Here is a 27,081-nt window from a genome sequence, read left to right as displayed (position 1 = left end):
CCAACAAGACGTTCACTTGTTACCAGATCTGTTAAAGATACGAACCTGGAACACGTGTCGGCTAACGAGTGCGTTCAAAGTGACAATGGCGGCAATCGAGTGAAACAATGCAGGACACGGAGTGTCTGTCCCCCAGCAGCCCCCAGGCCATGTCCCCCTGTCTGTCGCGCAGCCCCAGCCCGGCGCTGGACGACGACGAGATCAGCGTCGGCTGCCCCAGCCCCCGGGAGCCCCCCGACCCCGAGGACTACTTCAAGCCGCTGAAGAAGCTCAAAATGCTGGAGATGCCGACGGGCGAGCTGGACGAGCGCAGCGACGGCGGCGTGAAGAGCTTCTCCATCGTGGACATCCTCAACCACAAGCCCAAGGTGCAGGCGAGGATTGTGCGGCCCTGGGACCTGGACCCGGACGTGGAGGCGCAGCAGAGACTCGAGACTTTTCACAGACACCTCAAAGTGCAACAATTGGCCCTTCTGAGGCCCGAATTCGCGGCTTTCAATGCGAGCTACACGTCGGAAACCGGAAGTGATCGGTCGTCGAGTGTCGCGAGCGATTGTTGTTCACCGGATATTGTGCCAGCGCAAAGACAGAGACACCAAGGGAAGCCGCAAGGGACGCCTCTGGATGCACTGTTCCAGATGACGTCCAAAACCTTCGATTCGGGGGCGGGAGAGACGAGCCAAGGTGAGTTAGGCCTAATTTATTGCGATTTTGGAGGAGCTTCATTTATTCCAATGACACGTCAAGAATCAAAGTGGCAATTGTTCCAGCTCTTGTCTCATTTGACTATTTTTGCAAAACAAAAACGAGATGCGATTTTTTTGGCCCAAGTCTGGTCGACTTGATGGCCATTTCAGTAATGTTACCGACAGGTACATACATGGAATAATTAACGTATTTTGTTGTTAGTTTTGCTCAAAGAACTCAATTTTTAGGCTTGCTTCAATTATAATAGTTTAATAAATTAAAACACTCTTGGTTCGGTTCTCGAAAATTAATTAAATCTGGAGATGTTTGTGACTATTTCAATAATTGTAGTATAATAGTGTCATAAACTCATGAGTTACCTATGTCTTTTCATTCAATTATTTCTATACCTATCTTGGTATTTTGTTTTGTATAATTATTTTTAAAATTGTAATTTCACTTTGACAAGTGGCCTAAATCTGATCCTTTGGTGGTCATTTCAGTGACATAATGACAAAAAAATAATAAAGTGTATTTTACTGTTTTTTTTTTCTTTTTTTGTTTCTGCTACAATAAAATTATAGTGCTATCTTTTTATTAATTAGAAGGACTTATTGTAGTGCCGATGTGTTTATTTATTTTGAAAAATAAATTACAACAATGATCAGTAAACCCAGAAAAACTGGAGATTTTAGTTGTAATTATTTCCACAATTGTCTTTTAGTTAACTAGTAGTTTTATTGTTATCTATTATTAAAAAACAAATGCGAATTTTGTTTGTCGACAAGTAACTGAAATCTGGTAATTAAATAATTAAAACAATAGTTGTTTTTGTAAAAGAAAGTTTAATTGGTTTAAATTTTAAGATATTTGTGTGTTAGTTTTGGTAAGTTGTCTTTCATTCACAATTTTTTGTTTTTTTCTAATTACTGCATCTTTGAAAAATTTGGATATTTGTCGACAAGTGGCCTAAATCTGCTTATTTTGCTGGTCGTCTAAGTATAATACAAAAAATATAGTAACGTTTATTTAAATCTGCTGCAAGTCTTTGTGGCTGCTAAAAAAATTATTTATGTTTATTTTAATTATTTAAAAAAAAATCTAAAAAATAACTGATTAGGTATTAGTAAGATAATTAAAAGATTGTTAGGTTGTTATTATTAAAAAAAATGCGAATTCTGTTTGACAAGTGGCAGTCAATCCTTTTAAGCTCAAAATAATTAAGACACTTGATTTTTCAATAGAAGATAAATTGGTTTATATCTGGAAGTATTTTTAGGTGTCTTGATAATAATGCATTTAATTGTAGTAAGTTGACATTTAGTCAATATTAAAATATTTCCTTAAAAAATTGCCGCTTTACCTATTTTTATAGAGATACAAAAAAATTTAGATTTTTATTTATGGCAAGTTAGAAAATCTAAAAAATAACTATAGATATAAATACCTATTAGATATAGGTAGGTACTCCATTTGTAAATAAAAAAAGACTCTAGGTAGAGGGAAGAAGAGATTAAATTGTTTGGTATTTTGTTTTCTACGATTATTGTATTTTTGAAAAATTAACATACTTATTCGTTAATTAAATAAATTTGGCCATTTTGGTTAAATATAAAAATACATTGATTTTATGTGTATCTGAAAGTTTTAGTAAGGTTTATTTCACAAATAGTTTTGTAAAATCATTATTGCATTCAAATTGTCTTAGTTCAATTGTTTTCTTGTTTAATATTGTTATTTTAATTTTATTTTAAATTAATTAAATTTAAAAACTGCGATTTCTGCTTGTTAACAAATGATCAAAATCTGGTCATTTCTGAGATCCGTTTTGTTTAAATAATAATTAAAACAATAGTTGAATTTCAAAAACAATCAACTGACTTACATTTTATAATTCGTTATATACCTAATTTATTTAATTATTTAAGTTGTCTTATACTCAATATCTTCTGTTTTCTTTGACTTCATTGTTTCTGAAAATTTTTTCCTTTTGTTTATCGACAAATGGCTTAAATCTATAGACTTTTAGTAGTAGTTTCAACAAAGTAATAAATAAGAAAAAACAATAAAGCTATTGAACAGTAGCTGATGATTCGTTACCAAAGAAGATCAATAATATCTCCTTTGAATAAATAGTTCTAATATTATTTCGAAAATTAATCTTTTTAAATGTTGTATTTTTTAAAATCTCCAATTTTTGTCGGCTTTAGACCAATGATATAACAATTAAAAAAAGTCAAGTAAGCTTAATTTAGCTGAAATTGTTATAAAACATCAGAGTGTAACTAGTTTCGCTGAAGAAAATCAATTGATTTAAATCTGGAAGAGAGGCTATTTTAGTATTTTCAAAAATAGCCTGGCCTATAATTATAAAGTACAATTTGGTGGTTGTTTCTAATAAACAACAAAAAAAAAAAAATGAAACCGTGGTTGGTTCTGATAATGAAAATCAAAGGATATAAATCAAGATATTTCTGTGGTATTTTTGGGGCCAATTTAATAAAGTATCTAGTAGCTAATAACAAAAACAGTCAATTGATGTAAATCTGGAGCTACTCGTGGCTGTTTCAACAACAAAAATGACATAATTGTGTTACAGCAAACTTTCTTTTCAATTAATTAATTCGATTAAATTCCTCACTTAAAACAACAGCTTCGTTGTTTTGCCACAAACTTAATTATTTTCTAAAAATAAACAAAAAAGTCGCGATTTCAAGTCGAGATTGTTAATTAAGAAATAGATTTAATTGTTCAAGTAAATAGTTCCTACTCAAAAAATTAACTGATTCAAATCTGAAGATTTTCGTGGCTGCTTCTAAGACTGTCAAGTCATCAACAAATTACTTCGGCGTCTTTAAATCAGCTTTGTGTAAAAATGTGAAAAAAAAAACAAATAACTCATTGTATTTTATTTGCACTTTTAACATATTAATTAACTTTTTAATTATTTCAAAATTCAACGGTTTACCTATTTGTGGGCTTGTTTGGCTAACAATCAATTTATTTGTATTAAATCATTAGTTGGTGGAATTAAATAAAATGATTAGTCATTCGATTACACAAATTGCCAAATTAAATTAATCGTGTTTCTGAGCAAAACTAATTAGAAAACGAATCAACAGAACTGATAATGCCGGTAATTACTTTTATGGCAAATAGCTGCCTTCTTAGAAGACTGTCAATCTGGTATCTGCCACACGTTTCAATCTTGCCAATTTAAAATTAGATTAAACATAAACGGCACGATTTCCTAATGGAGTCATAAACCCGGTCGCCAAATCAACTAGAGCACACAGAACCTAATCGAAAAGTACCGAATGACTTTATTATTAAAAAAAGCGGAATCATCCGCTTCCATTCGAAAATGCCTCCGTGGATAATAATGAGGTGTTTCAAAGGCTCAAATTAAAAAGTGGCCGCCGTGTGAGGTCCTCTCCCGATCAATAGGAAGCGGCAAAGTCGCTCATGATCGCCTAACTGTACTTTTGGCCTAATGCAGCCGTCATTTGCATGCGAAATCGGGCAAGGTGTCAGAAAACCTTAAGTAGTTTATAATTGGGTCCAGATCGGGTCGGTTTGGTGGCCGTCACTTGTCAGTGGCTAATCGTCCCAATTAGATTAATTAGCCAGCAACAAAGGCGTCAAATTAGTGTCGTGCGATTAAATCGGAGATCAATCGTCGGAATTCAATGTCTTACAAGATTTTCGTCTTAAGAATGTGATTAAGCTAAACTGGCGATCAGAAAGAAACGCGCCAGACTGTGACGTGTTGGAAGCGCTGCAAGACGATGCTCTCACATTCTCTCGCTGGTGGCGGTTAGACGGTGGCTGGGGGGCCGCTGTAGCGCTTTGGCGAGCGCAGTCTAAGCGTTGGCAGGTATTTTTCGAGATCAAAGGTGCCGCCGATGCCTCGAGCGACGGTTCACACTAATTGGAGAGCTAGATGGTCAAAGAAGCCGATGGTACTGAATATTGAGCGTTTTCTGGCTAATTGAGTGACCAACAACTTTATATTATGCGGTATCACACACGGGTTGTCTTCTTCGGCGACAATGAGAGTTCTGTTTTCGACGCGGATTTAACACCGAGGAGATAATTGGTGATGGACGGGAACCACCACGGCGTTTTTTCGAATTTTTTTGATTTTGAGTAATAAACGAGAACGGGATTGCGTGCTCATATATACTTCTATTTCTGTCATGGGATAAGTATATGTCGTGATTCGGTCTTGCTTTATTTTTAGGCTTCTTTGGAAATTAACGCACGGGGAGTGCATAATTAAAGTTTCAACTTGATTTTGAAATGTGATTAAGATGTTGGACTAAAATGAGAGGACGGAGTAACAAATTACAAACAACTGTAACCACGCCATAGAGCTATTCCTAAATGAGTTAAGATTGAAGGGATAATAGAACAAAGTTCAGTGGTTTTATGATTCAAAAACTATGCTTTAGCACATTTATCTCCAACTCAAAAAAATGGGTTTTGATCCCGCAAATACTAAAATCTTCAGTGGAATAATTACGTACCTAGCTACTCTTTTATTTCAAATGTTACTTATCTATATTTAATTTATATCTAGGTTTTTCTAAAAAAAAATTGAAAAAAAATTAGCCGTAGAAGAAGAATTTAAATTTTTCCGCCAAATTTAGAGTTAATATAAAAAGATGACCAATTTTGTAGAAAATTTGTACAACAAAGAAAGAAAAAAAATAAAAGAAAGGTGTAAATTAAGTGTCTAAATTTTTTAATAAAATCAATTAGATCGTCTTTTTTTGATGCAAAGACTTCTAAATTTAAATGTTTATTACAAGTATTTTAACTAAACTTAGCAAACTTTTAGAATTGTTTTAATTTAAATACGAATATAATTAGTATTTTTAAATAGTTCATACGTTTAGAGTCAGGATTACTTAAATCAGGTTAGAACGAGAGTAACTCTAAATCGACCTTAAATGCTTTAAAAATATTTTTAAATTTCTTTTTAAGAGTTAAAAGAAAACTTTCAAATAATTTAAATATTAATTTGCTTTACCTAATCCCATTTTTTTACCAAATATTCTGGTCCTGCATAAGCCTAAACTAAATTTTAAACTGCTCATGTTTAAAGCCTAAGCCACTTTTTCAGTTTATGAAACCAAGGTTTTCAAGTTCAAATCAGGTTAAGCAAAATTATAAGGACCATTAATGTCACTAAAAATTGTAAAAATTAAAAGTTATATGGGCGTTAATCTTAGTTGTTAAGCCACTATTTAATAAACCATTTTTGAGTCAAGCGAGCTGCCAATTAAAAAGCGTGGTTAAAACTAAGCTAATGTTAAACAACTTTAAATTAATAATTTAAAATAGTATAAAACAATACGATACTCGAGTTAAATCTAAATAAGTTTTAAAATTTATTAACTCTAAATAAACCAAGTATCTCTTAAATTAAATTCATTCCTAGGTTTGATTAAACAGCTAGACTTTAACTCTCTAACAGAAAGCTTCATTAAATTTTAATTCGTTGTTAAAAGTTAACGCAAATAGACCAATGAAATTGGTTCAATTGGGTCATGTGATCAGTTAATCACGCATTTAATTGTAGATTAAATTCTGTAAACCGTTCCTAAAACTTTTTTTGGTTTAAAGTCTTAACCATATTCTAAAAAACTTTTAGAAAATGTTTTTTTTTTAATTCCTTAGAAATTAGCTGAACTATAGAAACGCAATTGATGTCACTAAAAATATATAATTATTTAGGCGTTAAACCATGACATAATCTCAAAACATAAACTCTTAATTTCTAGGTTTACCTAAAACTAGATTTAGGGTTTAAGTAGTATGATTTCAACCAACTTTAAGTTCACCAAAAAAAATCAATTAAAATTCTACTAACTCAATTAAAAAATGCGCCAAAAACTTAATCCAAAAATTTTACTTTTAAAGAATAGCTGAAACAATTTCTGAAATAAGAAATTTTTACTCAAATAAGTATCTCACGTCTTTTATCTCTATTCAGAAAATAGTTTTTAAATCATCCTATATTTAAAAGTTAGAAAAAGTTAGTTAGCTAGAAAGTTAGAAAAGCTAGATTTAAGTTTATTGAAACGCAACACCTACGTCAATTTTTATATTTTGATAAATATAAATTAGGTTAACCCTTAATTTTAACCAAATATCATTTCATTCAAAATTTGGGTTTTTAAAACAAGATTTTAGGTTTACAAATCGTAGTTTAGAATATGTTAAAATCTGCTTTTAAACAACTTCAAATTCATAATAATAAACTGTTTAGTGTTTACCTATAGGTGTTTAAATCTCAGATAACTTGTTATTCTTTGTATTCAGTAAAATATAATATATTTTCCAAAATTTGGAAAAAAAAACAACTTTTACCTACTTAATTAAAAATTACACAATGAAAATTAAATTTCCCTAATGGTACCTTATGGTACTTTCATAAACAGAATGTTTAGGTTGGTAGGTTTTAACTTTTCCTATTTTATTTGTTTATTTGTATTTACTTTTACGTATAATTTTTGTAAGTATTATTTGTGCTTAAACTTCATTTTTTGTCAGAAAGCTTAAAACAGAATTAGATATAGCATCAGTAGATCAGTTTTTTAAACCTGGTTAACTAACCAAGTTTTGAAGAAAGCAAAAATTTCGCATGATTTCATCATAACTGGCAATCCTGGATTGCAACACGCACATTTTAAACTGTTTCGACTCTGGCTGTATTTTAAGCTGGCATTTTCGTTAGCAATTAAACCGCTGAAAGCACTCCAGAGTCTGAAGGGAAACTCTCGTTTCACTGAAAATGTGCCAAGCCGTCTGAGCTTCTCTCGCAAAAACCGTCCAAAAAACCGTCTCCACATCCATGTCTAACCATCAGAAGCGCCGCAACCATCGGCTCCTTTGCCTCCGTACGTGGCGCATTTAAGGCCGGTAGCTGTCGGTACAGATCCAGAACTCCGATCATCACGTATAATATTTTTTGTCGGCGTGATTTTAGCGTTCGGTAGCGATACCACGTACCTCCGACCGCAATTATTTTTAAATTGTGAGAACCCATCGGTGTGCGATTTGGTTACCATTACATAATCGAATCAAATAACTTTCTCATAATGCGTTTTTCCCATTGCGGTGGACGGGAAAAAACCAAAAACTCCGACTCGTTAGCCTAAGTAGAGAGAGGTATTTTTTCAGCTGGAGCAAGCGCGTTTCAGGCTCGGATGGACCTCCAAACATGGGGCGTCTTTTCACACGGCTGAATTTTTAATTATTTACGAAATATCATTAACACATTTTATCACCGAACGAGCAATTTATTGACTTAGCAGGGGCGCTGCTTCGATTTTTCACCCCAGGGTTGGTAATTGCACGGATCAGTGTTATTGTTATAAGGGTGGGAAAACACCACTGGCTTATAAAACGATATACGAGGATTTTTCTAACGGCGGTTTAAGCTGATCCGATTGAAATAGCTAAATTGCAAGTGCAATTAATTACAATAATTATAATTAATCATCGGGAGGAAATAACTGGACAGGCAATAGCCTTTTGTATTATCTAACTTGCAATTATTTGTATTTTAATTGATTGTGTCGCTTTTGTTTTCTCTGCAGCTGTTATTGACTATTTTGCTCGTTTTGCCTGCTTTTGTTTACATTTTTATTTCGTTTCCTTTTGAATTAATTTATTGCAGTTATGTGGTGAAAAGTGGACCGTAATCATAATTTTCTACATTAAAATTCAACAGTTTTATGATACTACCACAAAAACATGATTTTACGACAAGAATCGCAAAAAAAATTAATTATTTTATTCTTACTTAAATGACACAATTGAGTTCAAAACTGACTTATGCTTATTCCTTTAAATAATATTAACTCTTGGTATTTCACTTAACTTAAATAATCCTGGTTACCAATTTATTTTGTGGTTTAACCTAATTTAAAAACTTGACGGAAAAAAATGACTCGGATTACCAACTTTTTTCAGGATTACTCAAATTATGATGTGTAGTGTAAATTACCTATCTGTCAAAAGTTACGAACAATTATTGATCTTGTATTAAAATTACCCAGTGTCCAAGGCACTAGGTTTGTAGTTAAGATTATTTTTGGTTTAATTAATAATAAAAACTATCCCAGTAAGCACACTAACGTAAAAATAACGTAAAAAAAACGTAAATTAGGTTGCAAAAACGTTATTTTTATCGTTGAATTAACGCAAAAATGTCCATAGAAATAACATTATTTTTAACGCACAACATTTAGTAATTAATTAAACGATTTTATAACGTAAAAATATAACGTAAAATTATGGAAAAAATAAAACCAGTAATCAACGACAATAATAATAGTTTAAAAAAACTGTTGTTTTTCAGATTATTTTATTTTATTATAACATAGGCTACTAGAGTAGTTACTATTACTATAGTAGTTATTTACAATATATTCCACGTTTTATTTATATTTATATTTCGTTTTACGATATTAATATAACGTTCAATTAAAAAATTACATTAAAGTGAAACAGTGCCATAAACACCAAATTCAGTTTTTTTAAACGTTAATTATACGTTTAGAACAAACGTTAATAAATACGATTATTAATAACGTTAAAGTTACGTTCTTACGTAAATTCAACCTTAAGTTAAGACGTTCTTTAAACGTTAAAAATAGATAAAAGGAATAAAATTGGTATTTAAACTACGTAACATAAACGTTAAAAGAAAACGTAATTATACAACCAAATAACAACGTTGTAGATTTCAACGTATAACGTTGTATCAATTGTTGTAACGTCAAAAAAACGTTAGATCTACGTTTATATGCTTACCAGACACAACTTTTATATATTTTTACTAAATATTAAAACCTAGAAATCTTAATCGAGGGTGCTCTAAGACAATTGTACGTTTGAACTAAACTTTATGTATAGCCTATGTTAGTCAGATTGAGAAACAAATTTGAAAATTCTAAAAAAGTTTCCCTAAAATCAACCTCAAATAAAGAATGGTTTAAAAGTTCAGGTTTAAAATTAAGTTTCTGAGTAGATTATAAAGTAAAACTACTCCTTCAGCATCAAAATTCTTTTTAGTTAAATTATTTGAAATAATTTGAAGAAGTTATTTTGTTTTTTTTGATTCGGTTAAATGCTTCGGTTTGTTGTCGTTATTTTGCACTTTTCCACAACAAAACTCCTCTCATTTCTCAATGCCGGACTTGTGCTGTTGTCAAGGTCCACTGATTACCACATACATACAAAAATAAAGAACCATCTCTAGCTTTCTGCTTCCATGAATCATTCGCATACGAAATAAAATTTATGAATTATTATTATTTAAGGAGTTTGGTTGCTCTTTCTTAGAAATTGGAATAAATCAAGGCACGGTTTGATTACGTTGTAAGAAATTTCTGAAATTATACAGAGCATCCCTACAAATTATAAACAAATTACGCTGCAGCTGGCTTAGAAAAACACAGAGGGTTATTTAAATCCCTAATCGGCTTGGCGTTTATTATAATCGAATTTGGTCTTGTCACTCGTTAAACTGCGAATTTCAATTACGTTTGCTCGGATTTAAGTGACAGAGTGTGATTACCCGACACGAAATCGCGCCTCATCGATCGATCTTAGCCTTTCTTGCACAATTCGTAAGGTATGAGTCCTAAATCACGAATTTAATTGACTGATATATTATTAGGTTCGTGATTTATCGCCCATGGTCGGCTCTTACACATTTGCATGCGGGGGTTGCACCCGGCACACGCAACTGATTTCGCGATAACGTCCGATATAGTGTACTACGAGCCTTAATTATTTTCGATGTAAATGGGGCTTAATTAGGTAATGATTTTCTGGCGGCGGTGGCCGCAAACGCGCTCTCTGGAGGCGGCGGCAAGACCCAAGCGCTCATTACGCTCCTGTCGTAAATTTCCAGGAGCCGCGGGGGATCGATGATTGCGGAGGCTTTACGACTTCCAGCAGAAAAAATCAAACGTTTTAATTAATTTTTGCTAAAAAATAAAGTTTTAACAAAGTTTATTTATAATAACTGTGCGTAAATCCCATAATTAATAAAATATCATAATAATTTCTTGGCTCAAAAACCTAGTTATAGACCTAGACACCTAAACATAGAATTTATTTTTACAGAATTTTTCTGTAAAAAAAATCTTCAGTTAGACTAAACTTTTTTAACCGTTCAAACCTAGAGAAATTTGTCGAATTTTTCCATTTTTAAGTCTTGGCTCACTATTAATTTGTCTCACAGAATGTGTCAACATTCTGAATATTTCTTTATGCTCTAATTGAGATTGATTGAAAATTCCCAACATAGTTATGCCAACAACTTGACAAATTCTTCATCGCTACACGAAACCTTTCTGTTTTACGATTTTTTAAACTGGAAACGCGTCGTTCGGTCCAGTTCTTTTATGTCGAGCATAAAGATAGGCAAAGTTCACATGGTAGTGCCCTGTTTAGTCCCGAGTCCATTAATTGACATTAGAAACACTTTAGAGGCTTTTGTCGGTTGCCCTCGAGTGAAATACTGAAGCCGTCAAGCCGATGATATTTTACCATCCAGGATTTTATAGTGCCAGTAAAAAATCGGACAGTTTTATTGGCGATTTATGACTTGGTAGCATTGTCTTTGCGTTGTCTAATTGCCCCCTATACAAACTTTACAGCGGCGACTTTCTAAAATTTTTATCTTAAATGGGAATTAGATTTACGTGATGAGGTGGCTATTAATTACCCGGATGGATCTTTTATTGCCCAGCGTCTGGAATTCGATTTGATATTAGATGGAAAAAGGCAAAAAACCGGCGATTTTGCTTCGAAGAAACGCGAGGCGGAGTCTACAGCGATATTTATTAATATTGTCTCATTTACTCGGAATTAGAGGGCCGCAACAAATTGCAATAATTAATTGATTTTTTCCGAGACGTTATTACGCGCAGGAAAGCGTCTCGAATCGCAGTAGGCTCCACGAGAATTCAATCGGACGCAAATCGGGTGGATAAATGGCCGATCGGAGCCAACAGGAAATGGGTTCCTTTAATCCATTGGTTCGGAATCGCTGATAATTAGGCAGATGTCGTGTCGGCGCTCTTTTGGGCGTGCTTTTGTTTATCAACAAGCATAATCTAGTGCGCTTAGGTGAAACAGAGCCAACTATATTCGGCGGGCTTTATTTGATGTGAGATAAGTCGGCTTCAACATAAAACAGGCCCTTAATGCGGTAGCCATGTTTGTTCGGATGCTTTATGACACTTTTGTTTGTTTGCTCTAAGAAAGTGGCCCAAGTCGACTGAGACCAATTTCGTACATGGTTAAATGGGTAACGAGCTCGGAAATTCATTCAGAGGTGGTGAAGAAATGAAGAGTAACATGATTCGGCGAAGAGCACACTTCAATGAACTCATTGAAAAGCTGATCAGTAGAACAGAATCAAATCTAGTTAAAGACTGGGCTAATTACGCTTAATTACACTTAAGTGACTTGAAGAACGCGAATCTTGGCGATTCACTTGATTAAGCGAATTTCCAAATTGCATAATTAACCAGTTATTTTAAAATCCAAATTGTTAGGTCATTCGAGCAAAATTAAAGAATTAAGGATGTAATTAAGCTTTAAATACCTAATTAATTGGCTTGAATTTGCCTTTAGAAAATTATTTTGCAATATTTTACCAATTTGCGGCTAATTTAATTAAATTACACTGAACAATTATTGGTCAAAACTTAGGTTCGCTTCGTAACTGTTACAAATAAAAAAAATTACAAGAAAATCATAACATTTTTTGTTAAGTACCTACCTATACCTACGAAATTACTTTCTTTTTGTTGGTTTTAAAATTTACGTTTTTCAGTTTTTGAATGATTTTAAGTTAATTAAAAGATTATAAAATTGTCAAAAAGATTAGGTAAAAAAATGGTAAAAACTTAAGTTAGTTATTATAGACTATGAGTGAGCAGATTTAAACTTGAACCAACTTTAATACGTATTTTTTTTATATTCTATTTTTTCCTTAATAATGGCCTATTATTATTATTATTATCAAAGTTAAACTATTCATTAATATATTTTTTAATTTAATTATGGCTTTCAACATAAATTCTGGTGTATGAGTGTCATTTTTTTAGATGGTGACTGTACATAAGTGTGTCTCCATTTGTGTCTCTGTGACATTTTTTTGGTCGGCGTTTTCAAGCACTGACAAAATTTAAATTTTTATTTTTTTTGAAAAGCATAGAACTATCAAATTATTATCTAATTTGAAGTAATTGAAAGTAAAGACTTTTGAAATGATGTAACAATCGTCGATTGTTTAAAACCAACATTATAAATAAAAAAACAAGTTTACAACAATGTTTTTTAGAAACTGACAAATCTTTGTTCGTTGATTTTTTTATATAGAAAACACAAACATGAATATTTGTGATTTTATATAAAAAACATGAAAGTTGATTTTTGGTCATTTTTGACATAATTCTGTAAATTATTGACTTCCTTTTTATGCAATAATTGAGTCTTTGCTGAGTTGACGCTCAGAGAAGGTAATTTTTTTGAAATTTCCGACCAAATTTGGTGATTTTTTCGTTCCAGTTTAATAAAAACAGAAAAAAACACGTCGGTAATTTACTTTTGTGAAATAAAATTAAGAAGGCAACGTGAACCCGAAAGCAAAACAGAGTAAATCAAGGCCCGAAACCGCTTTTTCTGCAAAATTCCCCACAGGATTATAATTAGCGATCGTGGAGCCTGCTGATGATGTGATTCATTTATCTGTCGTGTTTTTAACGAGTCACTTATTATTTGAAAATTGTGGTAATTTTATTTGATCATTTTCGCACTGGAACGGTTCCAGCGTTACCAAACACCGAAATATTTAGCAATTTTATAAAAAGTCAGGTTTGTGTTATCCAATTAAGCAATTTTCCAGGTCCGGCACAAACCACAACATACCTTTGAGCATTTTACGTATTCAATAAAGCAAAACGTTTTCGGTTATTGTAATAACTTCTCACGCTACCACCCAACCAGACACGTTGATGTAATAATTCGATTATTTAACAAATGGTCTTTATTATTTCGGGACACCCACCGACGGATGTAATTTGTACAGCGCGCTTTTATTAATTATGATATCACACCTCGCATTCGGGGGTTTCACTGTAATGATACCACATATTTGTCATGCATGGGCAGGTGATGGCTGACTTTTTCCCGAAAGTTACAAATCTTTCAATTTTGGACACATGGCCTAAGCGCCAGACCTCTCGGAAGTGATTTATTTTTGTGGAAAAGAAATAACACGATTTCTGTCAGATGGGATGAATGTCGGTCGTTTTTCTCTCGCTTCAGCCACATTTACCATCCATTAAAATCCATCTGGTGGTAATTTTAATAATTCGCACCCAACAACGGATAATTTAGAAGCGCTCAATTACATCGGCGCAATTCGGCCGTTTAATTGCATAGAAATCGGACTATTTTCGTATTTCATGCTAGCCTGAGAGAATTTTAATAGGAATAACGGGCGCTCGGGACCGAAAAATCACTAATTAAACATTGCTCTTCAATGTTTACCAAAACACGTTTTCAGTTTTGCTCTTCATTACATCACAGAGTGTCCAAAAACTGAAGGTACAAACTTTTTCACGAGTTCTCATATCTTTTTTAAATACTTTGCACATTTCATAACAAAATAACCAATAATCATAAAAATATTTATCAAGACATGAAAATTTGTAGCTTGACTATAAAGTGTAATTTATTTTATGTTTAACTGATATCAAAATTGTTAGGAACGTTGCCATATATTGTTTATTTAAAATTAGTTATTATTACTTATAAATAATTCAAGTACCATTATTATTTTTCTCAGATCTCTACCAAGTAAGTTACCTATACCTATATTATTTTTTTTATTTAAAAATTATTTACGAAAAAAGATTATAATAAAAGTTACGTTTTATAAAATTCATACAAAATTATAACAGATTTATATTTTGAGTGTGTTACTTTGTAAAGATTTCTAAAAGCCTTATTTGAAAAACATAATTAATATACACATAATAAAAAATTCAAATAATATAGAAAAAAAATTGTATTCACATAATCTTAAGAAATAAACTGGAAATAAATTAATGTAACTTTGGTTGAAATATTTTTTCAAATTTCAGAAAAACAACGTCAAATAAAAACAAAAAGAAATTAAAGACGTAACCAACAAATTTGAGTGAGGTTAATATTGACGATACAAATGAAGCTACAAATAATTATTTTCATCAAGTTAACATTGAATTTGGTTTACATGTAAAAAAATTGTGCCGCTCTGTTCAATCTGCTGTCAGTAAATGTCAAAACTGTCAACTGTAAATCAATTTGTCAATTAATTACATTTAAAAGTTTCGTTAAAAAGCAATTGAAATGTTACACTGTCCAAGAAAACACCCTCGAAGCTTATTGCCAATTTGGTGAGTTGATAAATGTAGAAAGGTAATTTCAATATCTAAGTGCCTATCATTAGTTCTATAAAGCGGAATTTCTATCTTTACATAAGAAATTCACAAGCGACTAGATGACAATCATTTTAATGCACCCTGTATTTTCATATATACAATTTTTTTATCTAAAAAGCTGTTTTTTTTAGTAATTTATTGTACTCTTATTCTAAATTAAGACTATTAAAAAACTCTGACTCTGATTCTTAAATAAGAGAGTTATAAACTGGAAATTTTATCGGTTTCAGTATCAAACGCCGTACTTCGCAAATATTTCTACTTAGAATTATAATTTTGTTCAGATTTGAGAACATTACTTAAAAATTAAAAAATGCAAAACCTATTATACGTTTTCATGTACTAGCTGTTTCAAAACTATAAAAACGATAATGTAGCATTTTCTCTCAAAATTAGCTGTTATAAATTATGCATGCACTTCAAATAACTAATAGCTAATGAAAATTATACTTTCGATGAAAGATCTAATCAATCTTATTTAAAATAATAATTCGGTAAAATGCGACGTTGGCGTTTTTATAATTTTGAAACAGCTAATATACACATACACACTATTATTAAACCATTATTGAAAAATTAAAAAAAATAAGAAAAGTAGATAATATTTCGAAATGTGGGCAAATTGAGCCAACAGACACTCCTAAGTGCGAATTAATTTTTAACAGTCCATTAAATCTTAATTCAGCCTTCCATTAAGTCTGAAATAAGACCGAACTTACAAAAACCCATAATGACTTGTAAAGGCTATCGGTTGTTGGTCTTACAAAAAATAATAAAGGTTTGGCCGCTTTTGGGTGAATCCGCCCCTGCGTCGTTTAATTTAGACAAACAGCGATCAGCGAGGCAATAAAACGTATTCTCAAACAAACAAATAACGCCTAATCCAGATTAAAGCAGTTGTCACCTTAATAGTGACATATTGGCCAGTGGGGGCACCGCAGCCGGATAAATCACTCGACACTGCTACATATTAGGTAGACGAAAAGGGGCGCCCTTTCCAATCCGAAAAAAATCAGCGAAAACAACCGCAGATTGAATTACCAATTTAGCATATGAACACAACTATGATCACCCGATCTTGGGGTCCTACAATTAGTAAACGATCCTAACTAGTGCTTAACTATGTCTGGTAAATATCAGATTGCAATTAGGACAAGGAGATGCAGTAACGAGACTTATCGAGTGATAAAAATGGGTTGCTTAATGGAATCGATATCGATCGTGCACTTGGGATTCATGGAATGCGCGATATAATAGTATAATCGCACTAATACGTATAATTATGATTAAATAATGGCACGGCTCCGCACAAATCGCTGCAATTAGAAGCGATTTGCGCTTAATTTAGCTAAAAAGGTTACACAGCTTTCGATGCGTTATTAACAAGCCCTTTCGTTCGGATTCGTAATTTAACGCCTTTAATAACGTGACAAAAATATTCAGTCGACATCTGCACCGAGTGACGAAGGAAATATCTGTCTGAAGCGTTTAGGAGCGCTGGGTTTGTAAACGGCTAATTTTACTCGATAATTAGTGCCAAGGCGGACGAATATGTGATGATTTAATAGTCGGTTTGTTGCAACATAATTACTGCGCCCCTCTTTTCGTGAGGTGGCGACGAACGCTGCTTTTCCGCACAAACCACCAGGGACCGAACCAGTGACGAAAAATAAACGACATAAAATCCGAAATCAAATTTTTGTTGTCTGGGTTTAATTTGATGTCACCGGAAGCAGTCTAATTCGTCCGTCGTCGAAATTAACGAGGAGCTCGTTAATCGGCCATCACAAATCCACAAATTGCGTTTTCCCATAAATTTGTTTCGTCATAATAATTTTCGGGGCTTTGGTAGGCAATAACCACGATTAATTAATTATTTAATAAACTTAACGATCCCAATTTCCTGGGTGATGGGCACAAAAACCGCGCCCGTTTTGTACAAAGTAAACTGACGTGGCGTTTTCTTGCACTAATTATCTCTGTTAATTAATACCGGGCGAAAATAACCCCGTGATTAATTAGATCGGAGGTAGGGAGGGTGGAGGAAAAAAACAAATCCTTGGACATTATTTATCTCGGAAAGTGTATTTTGACAGTTTTTGAATGTCAAATGTGTTTAGGGGACGGACAGACACACTTGAGATCCATTCGGGCCGAGAGACGGCCATTTGTCAATGCGATTTATCGCCCTTTTGACGGCTTCGAAGAAACGATTGAAAATTATCTTGTCATAATTAAAGTAACAGTAATTTACGAATTAATTAATTACGGGGGAATGCCGTAATGGAAAAGGAGAGAGAAATGTTAATGGCAGTTAATGTGCCGCTAGATAATAACATTAATAACTGATTACTGTTACAAGATACGGCAAAAAGCACTGGAACAATCACTTGGCGACAAATTATGTGGCTTTTGTAATTTACACAAGTGACCGCCGGTTAAAAGGAAGCGGACACTGACAGTTTGTGTGCTTTAGCCGCAAATCTGGAGAAATAATTCCTACAAGTCAAATTCATAACTCAAAAACTAAAAGTCGTAGAGCAAAGCGAAATTAAAATTTTTTTTTTTTAAATTTTAATAGTAAAATTAAAAAACTAGACTCACTCAACCAAAGTTTTATCGACTTTTATATGTTTTAACAACCCACTAGAGTTGTTAAAAGTCCAAAAAACGCCCATTTGTTCGACTTTTTAATGTTTGATTTTTTCAATTTTTGTCGCGATTTTGGTCGATTTCTGCTATCCGGAACATTTATCGAGCAATAACTTCGGAACTATTAGAGACAACCCTATGAAGTGTATTATCGTTGGAAAGCTCTTTAAATTATCTATCTTTCCCAAAAAGAATCATTGTTCTACGACTAACAGTTTTCGAGAAAATTGCAGATAAATGCAAAAATTGGTAAAATTTTAAAAAATTCATAACTAAAAAACTATTGGGAATTTGGCAATTTTCTCGATGCCAATCGATTCCCCGGATCATTTTGCATATGTCTGGATCAAAACAGTTCCACTTTTTAGAATAGTTTAGCCGTAAATAAGAAAATAAAAAAAATTAAAAAAAACTTAACACCCCCCCTTAAAATCGGTCAATTTTTAAAGTGTCTCAATATCAAATAAAACCTATTCTATCTTATAGATTTTGATGTGCTCTTTACGATGGAACAAACCGTTTTCTTCTAGCTCTTTTAGTTTGGCCGTAATCGGCGTTTGAAAATTAAAAAATTTTTTGCGAGATATCGCCTTGAGTTCTATGCCATTTTGTAGAGTTTTTTATTCCAGTTATCCTCCATTTTTCAGTTTCTCGATATCTTTAATAGTTTCGCCGTAATTGGCGCTTGAAAATTGAAAAAAAGTGAAAATGGAAACCTTTTTTTGCGTTTTTCTCGGAAACTGTAAGACTTAGAGCAACAAGCAAAAAACCATCTGATAGCGCTTAATTTTATCTATTTTTTCAACTAAACCCGGACCCGCTCCGGCCAACGGTTCCGGCTACAGAGGCGATCAAAGTTTTGCACTAAAAAAATTCATAAAAAAAAACTAAAAGTCGTAGAGCATTGCGGTTTGTTCCATTGAATTCAGCGGCTCATTTTCTGTACTATACCAACTTTTCACGAGATTTAAAATTTTCAATTTTTTTGCTCAAATTTCCTGAGTAAACACTTACTTACCCTCAAAGAGATGAAAAAAAAATTTTTTTAAACTAACTCCAGCACATTTTTATGGACTTCTACATGCCTTAACAACCCACAAAAGTTGTTAAAAGTCCACAAAAAGTCCAAATGTTCGATTTTTTGATGTTTGATTTTTTCAATTTTCGTCGCAGTTTTTGTCGGTTTTGGGTACCCGGAACATTTCTCGAGCAATAGCTCCGGAACTATTAGAGATAACCCCATGAAGTGTATTATCGTTGGAAAGCTCTTTGAATTATCTATTTTTTTCAAAAAAAATTAATGTTCTCCGACTAATAGTTTTCGAGCAAGTTGCTGCTAAATGCAAAAATTGGTAAAATTTTAAAAAATTCATAACTAAAAAACTATTGGAAATTTGTCAAGTTTCTCGATGCCAATCAATTCCCCGGATCATTTTGCATAGGTATGGATCAAAACAGGTCCACTTTTTAGAATAGTTTAGCCGTAAATGAGAAAATAAAAAAAATTAAAAAAAAGTTAACACCCCCCCTTAAAATCGGTCAATTTTTAAAGTGTCTCAAAATCAAATGAAACCTATTCCATCTTATAGATTTTGATGTGCTCTTTACGATGGAACAAACCGTTTTCTTCTAGCTCTTTTAGTTTGGCCGTAATCGGCGTTTGAAAATTGAAAATTTTTTTGCGAGATATCGCCTTGACTCCTATGCCATTTTGTAGAGTTTTTTATTCCAGTTATCCTCCATTTTTCCGTTTCTCGATATCTTTAATAGTTTCGCCGTAATTGGCGATTGAAAATTAAAAAAAAGTGAAAATGGAAACCTTTTTTTGCGTTTTTCTCGGAAACTAAAAAACTTAGAGCAACGAGCAAAGATCTATCTGATAGCGCTTAATTTTGTCTATTTTTTCGACCAAACCCGGAGCCGCTCCGGGCAACGGTTCCGGCTACAGAGACGATCAAAGTTTTGCACTAAAAAAATTCATAAAAAAAAACTAAAAGTCGTAGAGCATTGCGGTTTGTTCCATTGAATTCTACGGCTCATTTTACATATTATATCAATTTTTCACAAGAATTAAAAATTTAAAATTTTTTGCCTAAATTTAGGGTAGCCATTTGTCATAGTGAAAAATTTTATTCATTAAAAAAATTCATAACTCAAAAACTAAAAGTCGTAGAGCAATGCGGTTTGTTCCATTGAATTCAGCGGTTCATTTTCTTTTCACGAGATTTAAAATTTTCAATTTTTTTGGCTTAAATCGGAATAATCATTTTGCAGAAAAATATTTAATTCTTCACTAAAAAAGTCATAATTCAAAAACTAAAAGTCGTAGAGTAAAACGGTTTGTTACGTTTTCTACGGCTCATTCTAAAAGACTTTTTTACCACATTTGAATTTTTTAAAGTTTATTTTTCTAGTGGTCAGTTTTTTCAATTTTCTAACAATTTTTTAACGGTTATTTACATGTACAGACACGAAACGCTCAGTTCTCATTTCTTTGTAACTCCGACCCGAGAATGTTTTAGACACTTTTCTTCTTCATCAAGACTCATCCTATTAGAAACAATGCAAAAAAACCCTAAGAGACTAATTTCACAATTGTCAATTTTTACAAATTTTTAGAGAAATTATTTACGAAAAAACGAAAAATTCGTAATCAAAACATTGTAAGTCCTTAATCAATAGAAAATCGCTCCGAAACAGAAAATCTCAAATTGAAATCCATTTTCCTCAATCTCCCTCTCAAGTGCTTCGAATAAAGCAGCAGCGATCGTTTTAATGAATAAGACACCCTCGGCCGTGTTTCGCTCCTTTCCTCCGAAACCGTAACTTAATGCCCCACACCCGAACGATTTATGACGTCAGTGAGTTTTCTCGCACCCGTGGCTGGGCGGAATGCTCATTTTCTCATCAGAAGTAAATCGGGTGGAAAATAGCCGAGCGGGTGCGACCGTATTTATTACGACACTGTCAACCCCGCAGAGTTATTGTTAGCGTTAGCGCTCCAACGCCCCTCCCTCGACGCTCTTTGTCTGGATCCGGGCACCCGGAATCGTCACCGGACTTTGGACACAAACAATTTGCAACAACTATTTTAATTGTAAAGCGGCGCCCACCGAAATCCTCACTAGATTTACGTGAGAAACTCTCTAATTATTCAAGCGTTTGCGGTAAAAATCTTCATCAAATCCGCTAATTTCCCCACAAACAGGTCGATAAATTAGGCATTAAAATAAATGGGCACGGAGAAGAATGCGGCAAATCTGCGCGCACTCACTTAGGGTGACGATATGTTGACTTAATTCGAATAAATCGTGTTTGGGGTGGACTGGGTCCGGAATGTCTCCAATAAACTAGTGCTAATGTAGTGGATAATGTTGGTGTTTTATTGGCGTGATTATTATGTTTGATGATTTATGCGTTTAATAATTGCGCGTCGGTGCCTTTTGGTGTTTTTTCGGCGTTAATATTAGAGTTACAAACCTGTCAGAAAACGGAGCAATAAAAGTATCAAGACGAGAAGCAGAAATGTATGTTATTTTAAATACTTCTGTCAACTGTTAACTCCGATTTAATACATTAAATCAAAGCGACGGAGCTCGTTAAAAATAACATCGTTTCACCGCTTCCCAGTCTATTAAATTTAATCTTAGACACGAGACGCGTAAATCTACTGGAAAAAGCGAGAAAAATTGAGCGAGGAGGAAAAATGGTATTTCGGTACCTGAAGCACTTCTCGTGTCGGAAGGCAATAAAATCGACGCTATTTGGACATTGTAAACTAATGAAGATAATAAAACGAAAAGGCGGACAATTTGAACGAGTCACGACACCGCCACAAAGCAATACAAACTTCAATTGAACAAAAAATTCAAAAATTTAATTTTCCAAAACTAAAATTTCAATTTATTAACTGTACTCCACTGCACTTTTTTTAGCAAAGTCTAAATTTGTCATTATTTATTTGTCATAATTTTTTATTATTTATTACTTGTTTTGTACCTAAATTTTTGAGTACTCCCGCTTTATTGAAATTGTGTTTAATTTCAATTTTTTAATTACAATTATTTTGAAAAAGTTTTTAAAAACACAAGCACAAAAAACTAAATTATTGACATTTTGTGCTAAAATTATCATTGGCAGTTTTAGAAATTAAAATGGAAGTAAAAATCTAGAAACAGGCAAATTAGAAGCATCACATATCTTGAGTTCTTCTGATTTTTGTAAACTGATTAAATTTATCTAAGCTTTAGGCATTGGCAACTTATTTTATCTGTTTTATGGTTTAATAGAAATAAATATACTAGAAAGTTTTTTTCAAAATCTCCTGCGATAAAAAATAAGCGAGATAACCGGTTCAAAAGAAAAAAATCGTGACGTCACTACCGCCTCCCATCATAGAACCCTCTTAATGACTAAATTAACTACTTTTTCGCCTAATTTCTATTCTAAATTCAAAACTCTGTCAGTGTCGCTTAAAAGTCGAAAACCATTTGATCGTAATATTAGACCCAATGCTGAAAGGCGGTTATGACGTCATGATTTCATTTTTAAATCGAAATAACTTGGGTTAGAGAGCAGATACAGACAAACAGTTTTCACTACTGTAATCAGTGTTTTCAGTATTATTATTTAATACAAAGTTGTTTTTTAAATTGCCAATGCCTTTAAGTACTTAAGGCTTTCTTTTCCCATTTTTGTAATTCAAATAATTTTTGAATGTCTAGAGAAAATTAATCTATAGGGGAAAAGTAGTTAAATAATTAACAATTTTTTCGTTTAAACACTATAATAGCTATTTTTTAATATACGAGAACGTATCACGTGATGTGTAGCTAACTTCGTGAAAATTGTGGTTACATTTATCTAAACTTATTTAACGAATCTGTTTTTCTTCTTATTATATTCTCTAATTTTATTGTATTTGGACAAGTTTCTGAACAAAGCCGATCGATTTTAACATTTTTTTTTTGTTCTTACATTTGATAAATTTTTAAAAATAATATTAGATTTTTAATAGCACAATTTAAGCATGTTATCTACAATAATAAATTATTTATCTTCCACATTCTTGAAATTGTGATTAGCTATTACATCTTGTTAACTTACCCAAAAAAGCTTCATTTTCTCTTTTATTAAAATTTTATGTTTTCTATTTAATTAAAATTAAAAAAATGCTACTTTTCATCACTAATTTATTTTCAATGTCTTGAAATTCATAACAACGGCTAATCTGAGCACTTCCGATTTGTTAAATATGTTCTTAGACTTACTAATTTTTGTGATTTAAATTATACCGTAGGCCGTAAGATTAGGAATAACTACCATTATTATGAGAAATAGAAAACAAAAAAGCTTTGGCTAAAATAAAACAAATTACACCTTTAAGAAAACATAAAAAATCTACAATTTTGAAGAAAAACTTATATTTTGAGCATAAAATTTATTGAAAAGCTTTGTTAAAATTTAAATTTAATTCGATATAAAAAGTTAACAATGCGAATGAACCAATCAAATTTGTTCAATTTGGTCACGTGATCAGTTAATTGCTTCTATAAGTATTGTCTTTTAATTTTGACACTTTGAATTAATTTCGCTTTTTAATTTAAAATTTGGCCAAAAAGTGCCAAGGCATGTCGGATCGGGGCGTTTAGTCTTAAGTCCGTCCCTGCGTGTGGGCGCGAATTTTGAATAATGCAAATGAGCAAAGACAAGTGGTTGTAGCTGTAGTATTATTAATGATATCGCCAAATCATTCTGTTTGGCCGGTTGGGGCTAGCTGGTAGTAACTGGCAGGTGTGACTAATACGGGGCCTTTGAGGGCCTGTGCCGACACCGGCCCATCTCGCTGCTGCTCGCAAACGCGGCCTGCTCCGGGTCGAAGAAGCCGATGGGCGAGTGGAGCCCGGAGTCGGTTTCACCTACAGCAGTGTGACTATGACTTAATGTTTTAAACTGTAATCTTGTGCTTGATATTGAATTTTTTGGGAATTCTTCGGACGGCCGAGACCCACGGCGGCTATCCGTCTAAAAGCCGCGCTTGGGATGTTTTTACACCTCTAATTATGTCGATACAAGTTCAACGATTCTTCCTTTTACATTCCTTCGGACGCTAACGAGATGCTTGTGAGAGAGGAGAAAACTTATTAATTTTTTTTCCGGATGCGGACCGGATTTATTCGGGAATTTGGCCTTTTGTGAGCGTTTTCTTTCTATACACAGCGAAAATCCACTTTCACACTCCAACTGTTTTATTATGAGAGCATTTACGACGTCGTTTTCTGAAACGTGGGGAATTTATTTACGGATTGCGATGGAAGTGTGTTCGACGACAATTCGATTAGGCGGTGTTTAGCCAGGTGCTGATGGAAGCACGGATTTTTACTGTCTCGTTTCAGAATCGCATTCGCAAAAAATTGAGACAAATTGCTCGCGTGACTTCTTTAATCAATGTTTAAGCAAATTTTATTTTAATTTATTCGACATGAACTTTCTTTCGTTCAGTGCAAAATGTGATTAAATATTTTCCTAATATCGGAACCGTTGGAATTAGTTGTTAATTGTAACTACAAATTCGACTAAAGAATGCTACATTTTGTGAGAAACGAGTCTAAAGTAATTAAAACTACAGAAAAGAGAAGAAAAAAATTAAAATAAGACAAAATAAATCTTGAAATTTTCTTAAAATTAATTGTTTTGGTAAAATTTTAATTAACGAAAAGTGAGATTAAAAAATTATTATTATTTTCGCTTTGTTAAAATCGTTATTATTAGTAGTGGATACAAATTTTGTCTTTTTCGTAATTTGAATTATTTAAATTGAAAAAAGCTTTAAAATTAGGCGATTTAAGTTTCTCCTAAATAATTTTTTTGGTGAAAATAAATGTTCTATTTCAACGAAACAATAAGTCAGAAAAATGTAGTTTCCAGCAAAAATAAGACAATTTTACTTATTCTCTGATAATTCGGCTTGTTTTTAATTAAAGAATCTCTGAAAATGAACTTACATCAACTAAGAAAACACTAAAAAAATTTCTGGTTTTTAAACTAGCAGTCATTAAAAATCAACGTATTTCAACAAAACTAGCCGTTAAAATCTAAATTTAAAGCATTTTCACGAAATACGGCTGAACTCAAAATAAACTTATTTAAACGAGACAAAATTTAAAACAACTTAAAAGAAATTTCGCAAAATAATAATAGATAATAACAGAAAATTAATAATAATAGAAAATAATTTTGTTTTGTTCAAATTGTTATTTAATTTATATTATTTTCCCCCTCGTCGCTTTTTTATACAGTGAACTTCTATAAGTCGAAGTACCTGTTGCCACAAAAAAATTCAAAATATCAAGGTTTCAAAAAATAGACAATTGCTTTTTGCTTTTTTAATTTTTTGTTTTTTTCTTTTTGTTTATTTTTTCCTTTCTGTATTTGTTATTTTAATTTTTATACATCAAAATATTGTTTTATTCGACAATTATAAAATTAAAAAAATAAAGAAAATCGATAAAGTTTCCAAAATAATACATAAATTTGTAAAAACTTTGTTAAAAGACAACATATTTTTTAATTGAAGAAGGAAATTAGTGAACTTTACAACTTTTCTACAGTAACAGCTTTAGTTAGTCTCAAACGTAAATATTCATCAGTTAAGTATCAGTTAAAAATCAGAAAGTTAGTTCCATTTTTTTTCTTACACTTTATTCAATTTAATATCTAATTCAACATTCACCAAATTTTGTCAAGAGGCTCCAAACTTTGATCTTTTTATTGTGTTTTTTCCATAAATTTGAATTATTTTTTTACGCGTTTTTTACACAAAAGCATTTACCAATAAATAAAAAAATAATATTCAGCAAAAATTAGTGTATTTCAACGAAAAGAGTGCTAAAATAAAGCGAAATAAGCTACTCTTAGACGAATTTTTAAATAAAAAATTGTTGAAAATAAATGTATTTCAATGAAACAAAACAAAAAATCGTAACATTCTGCCAAAATAAGGCAATTTGAGTAATTCCCTGACAATTTGGTTCAATTTTAATCATAAAATAATAAATAAAATAAAGCGATTTGAACGGACATCTTTAAAATCAACGTATTTCAAGAAAACAACTTAAAATTAACAACAATAAATGTTTTGTTCAAACTTTAATAAATTTCAAAAAATAAGATAACAAATATAATTTTCTCTTAGTTAAAATTGTTTTTAGATATTTTTTTTCTTTTTCTTCTTCTTTTTTAAAATTTGAATTGCTTTATTAGTTATTATTATTATGATTTATTATAGGTACTTAATTATTTTTGTGCAACATCCACAAACAGAGAAAAAAGTTCTAAAATAAGGTCTTCTTATTAGACAACTTGATCCGTTTTTCAACGAAAAATCGGTAAAAATCAACGTATTTAAAGAACTCATCTGAACTATTCTGAGCCGATTTGACTTAACTTATTTTGGCAAAACACTATTAAATTATTTCTGACACAAATTTGATTAAATTTAGAAAATAGAAGTCAATTATTTCCGCTTATATTTCTACCAATTTTTTTGTAATCTAGTAATTTTGGCGCGTTTTTGGCACGACCGACTCAAAATTCGCTCTTTCCAGACGCTCAGAGCCACCTCAACCTGTTCAACGGGCGGCAGCAGCCGAAGAAAAAGCGAAAATCGCGAACGGCCTTCACCAACCACCAGATCTTCGAGCTGGAGAAACGGTTCCTTTACCAAAAATACCTCAGTCCGGCCGACCGGGACGAGATCGCCTCCAGCCTCGGCCTGACCAACGCCCAAGTCATCACCTGGTTCCAGAACCGGAGAGCCAAGCTCAAGCGGGACATGGAGGAGCTGAAGAAGGACGTCGAGAGCGCGAAACTGCTCACAGCGCACAAAAGCTTCCTCGAGAACGTCCAGGACCTGGGCATTTTGAAGAAGAAGGCGGTGATCAGTGAGGACGACTGTCCCAAAAACTTGGTCGTGACGACGGAAAAGTGAGACTTCCGGACGGGGTGTAAATATTGTGTACATAGTTTTTGTGTTTGTAAAAGTTGTAAAAATTACGATGCTCTAACATAATGTAATTAGATAATTTATTGAAGTTTTTCGTCTGTTTGACGGGTATTTGCAATATTTTAATATACTTAAAATGTGTACTATATAGAGCTTTAGTACTTAAAACTGTCCTAGCGTCAATGTGGATGAGAAATAAACATGTACGAAGTA

At 32.5% G+C, this 27,081-nt stretch overlaps 1 protein-coding gene across 1 annotated transcript; it reads left to right on the top strand.

Moving 5' to 3' along the window:
- Positions 1-27,081, top strand: LOC663883 (homeobox protein BarH-like 1). The gene is made up of 2 exons (XM_969913.4): positions 1-684; positions 26,471-27,081. The coding sequence occupies exons 1-2, from the start codon at positions 108-110 to the stop codon at positions 26,851-26,853; spliced, it is 960 nt and encodes a 319-aa protein (XP_975006.1). The 5' UTR covers positions 1-107; the 3' UTR covers positions 26,854-27,081.

This window comes from Tribolium castaneum, chromosome 2 (genome assembly GCF_031307605.1).
Source record: "Tribolium castaneum strain GA2 chromosome 2, icTriCast1.1, whole genome shotgun sequence".
NCBI lineage: Eukaryota > Metazoa > Arthropoda > Insecta > Coleoptera > Tenebrionidae > Tribolium > Tribolium castaneum.
Note: the sequence above shows the minus strand (reverse complement) of the source record. Positions and strands in the feature narration are given on the sequence as shown.

Coding starts and splice junctions, on each gene's coding strand:
- LOC663883 (XM_969913.4), top strand. CDS start 108: ATGCAGGACACGGAGTGTCTGTCCCCCAGCAGCCCCCAGGCCATGTCC. Junction 685..26,470: donor GGCGGGAGAGACGAGCCAAG/GTGAGTTAGGCC, acceptor CGCTCTTTCCAG/ACGCTCAGAGCCACCTCAAC.